Source organism: Malaya genurostris, chromosome 2 (assembly GCF_030247185.1).
Source record: "Malaya genurostris strain Urasoe2022 chromosome 2, Malgen_1.1, whole genome shotgun sequence".
Classification (NCBI taxonomy): domain Eukaryota; kingdom Metazoa; phylum Arthropoda; class Insecta; order Diptera; family Culicidae; genus Malaya; species Malaya genurostris.
The window spans coordinates 302,812,979-302,818,210 of NC_080571.1; the positions used below are offsets into that span (position 1 = coordinate 302,812,979).

The 5,232-nt window shown below is 34.9% G+C and overlaps 1 protein-coding gene across 1 annotated transcript; it reads left to right on the forward strand.

Annotated features, from left to right (window-relative positions):
• Nucleotides 1-2,666: 2,666 nt before the first annotated feature.
• On the forward strand, nt 2,667-5,196 carry LOC131430866 (protein cornichon homolog 4). The gene is made up of 3 exons (XM_058596104.1): nt 2,667-2,902; nt 2,998-3,320; nt 3,387-5,196. Exons 1-3 carry the CDS (start codon nt 2,828-2,830, stop codon nt 3,457-3,459), a joined length of 471 nt encoding a protein of 156 aa, XP_058452087.1. The 5' UTR covers nt 2,667-2,827; the 3' UTR covers nt 3,460-5,196.
• Nucleotides 5,197-5,232: the final 36 nt, after the last annotated feature.

Below are 5,232 nucleotides of genomic sequence, written 5' to 3' on the forward strand. Positions count from 1 at the left end.
CCCAACTCATAGGTTCCCTTCGGGCCCGAGGTATACCACCCTTCATACCAGTCCGCGACGTCTTGGCAACTCGAAATCTTCCTTATATGACTCTCATCTATAACTTCTTGAAAACTATCAATGCTCAAATTTAGTGCTCTCCCTATCTCTTTCTCGTCTACAGCTCTACCGCACTCTTCTTTACGTTGCTGGAAGTATGGCCTGTGTAAACGATGCTTCGGAGCATGCACCTGCCTTGAACTGACTGAGTTGCTGGAAGCTACCCAAAAACGTCACATCAACGTCAGAACACACCAACGAAGCATCCCAATCCAGAATAATCTCTTCATTGCTACAAGCTGAAAAACATGAAGATTCATCGAACGCAAAATGTGTCTAAAAGATGTATGCCACAAACCAATGATGTATTCAAATTTCAATTCAATACTGTGTAGGTCCCACCCTCCCTATGTCCCCTTACTAACTGGGGAGTATGCCGCCCCGTAATACGGCATCCCTTTCTCTCTCCCTAACAACAAGACAATCGGCCACGTTAAGCTAAAGCAAATGAGCCTAATAAAAATTTTATTTGAAAAAAAAAAAAAAAAAAACTCAACCGATTGTTGCAAACTAAGATTTTAATGAAAGGTCTTGTAATATCCTAAAAATGTGTGGAACATTTTATCAGGATCCGACTTTCGGTTTCGAAACTAAAGCGTGATAAGTGGAAAATTACCTATTTTATTAGTATTTTTCCAATAACGATGGTTAAAAACAGGTACAAATCCCATAAAACTGTCTGATAAATTCTTCTAGTTTGCAGAGCTTGTTAGTTTGTGGGCAAGAAAACTTAATTCGGCACTACTGGTCCCCTCTTTTCCTGTTCCGAGAGCCCCGAAAGTGGAGAAAAAAAACTCCTAAAACTAAATTCACTTCGATTTCTCTGCGATGCTTGAACCGATTTACACAAATCTAGATTTGAATTAAAGTTCATACTGTCTTTAAACCTACTGTGAAATTTCATCCGGATCCGACTTCCGGTTCCACAGTTACAGGGCGATGAGTGTCAAAGTTTTCAAATCGCCATATAGAGTGACAATATGTACAGCACCGAAAGAAGAAGAAAATACAAAACGAACAAGGCGTGCTTTGTTCTGTTCCGTACACGTTGTGTAGTGATGTCAATAATAATAATAATAATAATAATAATAATAATAATAATAATAATAATAATAATAATAGTAATAATAATAATAGTAATAATAATAATAGTAATAATAATAATAGAAATAATAATAATAATAATAATAATAATAATAATAATAAAAATAATAATCCTATCACATGTTTTATGCTGTTTAGCTTGACTTACATATGCAGAAGTAACAGAAACGCAGGTTCGTTTCGTTTGTTAGATTTCGTTTAATTGGTTTAATCGAAATAGACCATGAGATAGTAAGTATAGGTTTGACTACATTCAAAACTGTTCCAATTTGTAGGTCATATTTGTTGGTAGCAAGCGAACCAACTTCGACTATTCCGTTTATCTGAATCCAGTTTCGGAAGAATTGGAAATAGTGATCGAAAACTGCAAAAAGGATCTCACTTACTTTTCTTGGAGATGGCCAAATCGATTTTCACAAACTTATAGGTTCAAAAGAAAAGTCTTACAGTTTCATACGAAATTCCTTAATTTGTTTTGGATACTACTTTCGATTCCAGAACTACAGGGTAAACCGGTTTTATAGAGTTTGTGAGATTAGATCCGAACAAATTATCCTATTTCTATTCAATAAACAGTTGTTTTTGCGAATTTCACGGTTATGTTTATGATGTAATGAGTAATATGAGAAAGGCATCATTACACCACTAGGTGGATTAAAATAGGTTTTTCAATAAAAATATGACTTTACTTTGCGTAGTGCTTGTAGAGCCAATCTAATTTTGTAACAAATATACACATTTAAAAGAGTTGCGACCCTATGTCCCGGTTGATCGGAATGATGAACGCCTTCTAGAATTCCGCACAATCCGTCGAGTCCACCAGAAGTTACCTTAGAACGATTTGTGTTGGCAACAAGTGGAAATAGTGATATGAAGCTATTTTTTGCCTGTAAGTAAAAAAATAGCTTTGAGGAATTCTAGTGTTTTGTAACCAGGTACCTTAATCCATTCGACAAACCACTCAAAAAAAAATTTTTTTCCTTTGGTTTGTCAGCTAATTTTCACGACAATCAATATTTATGTCGTTCCGAATATGTTACTGTTCACTAGTACAAACTACGTATTTGAGCCAAAGTTAGTAACAATCACGCATATTCTACTGTTGCAAACTGGTCTGAAATGAGCTAGCGTAACAAACTTGAGTTTTCCTTATGTCTTATTAAAGGTGTGAATTGTCAATAAAATTAAAATAAGTCAAAACGTCACCCTCAAAATTTCCAAGAAAGAATCTTCTTCATTTCTTTCACTGCACTTGTTGAGAGCTTCATCGTAAAGATTGTTCTAAATAGCGAACTTGAACGAAAAAGTTCACCCATTTTAATGCGTTTCAAACAAAAGTCAACCGTCATTTTGAATACATATGCTCAACGAAAAAGGTAAATAGAGCTGTGACAGAATAGCATAAAAGCGAGCATAAATCTGGAAGGCAATTTCTCTTTTTACTGTCTCTTGTTACATACTTTTATGCTTCGTTGTTTATGCCGCTGTCATTCCCGGTGTTGTAGAGAAAATAATCTATTTTTGTGCTGGTTATGAGTTGATGAGAAAAATGCTCAAATTTTAGTTGTAAACAACTGTTGTTCGTTACGTATCGAAGTGTAAGGTATAAACTAACTAACTAGGAATGCTCCCTGAAACACTGGTGTTCGGAATAGCTCTACTGCTGACGGGTTTAATACTATTTTTGCTGATTTATTTTGTATCCTTTGCCATGGCAATATAACGAATCTTTTAATGCTTGATAATTATGTATGAAAATTTCAGTTTTCCTTAACCTTTACACATAAAAATTAGGTAATCATCCTGTCCGATTTGGAATGTGATCATCTGAATGCTCAACAATGCTGTTCCAAGCTGAACTGCTGGGTGGTTCCGAAGATTGCAGGTCACTGCTTCGTTGCATTCGTTTTGCTGCTTAACGGAAGTTGGATTCTATTTTTGGCTAATATTCCGATGCTAGGCTGGCTGTTTTGGGACCTGTACAAAGTGCCTGCCGGGAATCTTGGAATCTATGATCCGGCAGAGATTCATAATCGTGGTATGGTGAAGAAGCATCTCCGGGACACGATGATCGGGTTGGGTTTTTATATGATCATATTTTTCGTATATTTGTATTGGTATGTAGATAACTAATGTATTTGTGCATGTAATGGAAACTAAGATATAATTTCTTTACATTACAGTATGATAATCGCTTTACTGAAAGGAGACCCAATCCGACGACACGAAGAAGATGAATTTGTGACGGATTTCTAGCCCATCATTAACGGCCTTGGTCCGACGGTTCGAAAACGATTTAGACTTTAGGGATTGTGATTCTCATTTTGACTAAGTTAAATTAAGTTAACGCATAGGATAGGTCTAGCAAGAAACAAATTGACCATAGTTACGACAACTATCGATGGTTTTTCAGGAGTGTTAATCGCATTTTTAGATTTTAACATATGACGTGCTTGGAAACATGATCTATTGAATGAAAGTAGACATTTCATTAGGATCACATCAAGTTCTGTGTTTAGGTGTATACTTAACAACGGCAATGATATTAAATACTGCTCTATCGACAGTAATTGCCAATGATCATAACTAGTATTGATGTGCAAAGAACCCGGATTGATGGTCAAAATGCACACCTAGGAATATGTTTTTTTAGTTCCTAAAGTTTCTCTTGAGCTTTCTTTTTTTGTTCTTAAGGCAATGATAATGATGTGACACATTCTCCGACAAAATTATAATATGACATTTAAATATACGACGTATTTGAATTACAACTCTTGTTTCCGTTGTACTGTCAACTATTTTAGCAGGTCCACTGATTGGATATTCCTTATAGTGCAATTTGACAAGTGACTGCTCATCTACAATAAACTTTGCGTTGTATGAAGACCCACAATGGAGTGAATTGTCGAACTCAGCTAACAGTTCCTCTACCACAGAAATATTATCAATTTCCTAGCACCAACCTTAAGAAACTGACTGACTTAGGTCAATCGCGAAGGGCTAGGTAGATGTAGATATATGATGTATGTATAAGATGTCTTGTAGATAGTATTTTCGGTCTCATTTTTAGGGTGTTTCATTTATCTTCTTTCGATGTGTTTCTTGTAGATTAATGTGTTGAGAATGATATAAATTCCCGTCGGGGGCATGTTTCACAAGTTTACCTTGCTATAGCCTCACATTTTGGGCTTTGCAATCTAATGTCTCATCTAAACATCATCAGGGAGTTCAGTGTTAAAATAATGATTAGCTGATTAAAAAAATTTCGATCATATAGTGCATTTTACTGTCTTTTCAAAGCTGAAATTGTCAGGATTCAGTGAAACATTTTGAAAAAAAATCTTCAACTATTAATTTTCTTCCGAATGATTATTACAGAAAATCACATTACATCCTGACATATTTCGAACCAAAAATAATTATTAATACAATTTTTTGCAATACGCATTAAAGTTTAATCAGCTAAATAATTGGTTATAACAACTGAAATGCTATGTTATTTCACTGCAGTAAAATTTCCAAATCAACAATTACGTTAGTTGTTACAATACAGGCACCTGTGCAGGGTGTATGTCGTTGCTCAGTTGTAACGTTCCATCACCCGTTTGTGACGAGTGTCATAGTTTGATTGTTATGTATGTCATTGCAAAGCTGCCTGCATGGTCAATAAAAAGTGATAGTTTAGAAAATACATCCAATTTTATTGCTGCTTTTAACCAATCAAATTTAGAAAAATATCCAATATGTTATTTTGCGATCGTGGGCTTTTCCGTGTATTGGCAGTTGTCTCACATATGTTTGTCACGCTGCTCTAATGTTCGCTGGTGTTTGTTATTTCGGCTGCAATACCCGATCAGAAAACACTATCAGAATTAAATTAAAATTGTAGCTCGTTTCGATTTTTACACAAACATAGTTATAGGATACAGATGTAGTTTTCCAGTTCATAGATAATTCTATTTAAATTGCAAATTGACAAAATTTGAGTTATAAATAGTGGTATTTATTTATGTATAAAATTATGATAAA

What these genes read in the sequence shown, in the direction of transcription:
- LOC131430866 (XM_058596104.1), top strand. Translation starts at nt 2,828, where the DNA reads ATGCTCCCTGAAACACTGGTGTTCGGAATAGCTCTACTGCTGACGGGT. An exon ending in TATTTTTGCTGATTTATTTT is followed by an intron (nt 2,903 to 2,997) that starts GTATCCTTTGCC and finishes CATAAAAATTAG; the next exon opens with GTAATCATCCTGTCCGATTT. An exon ending in TTTTTCGTATATTTGTATTG is followed by an intron (nt 3,321 to 3,386) that starts GTATGTAGATAA and finishes TTTACATTACAG; the next exon opens with TATGATAATCGCTTTACTGA.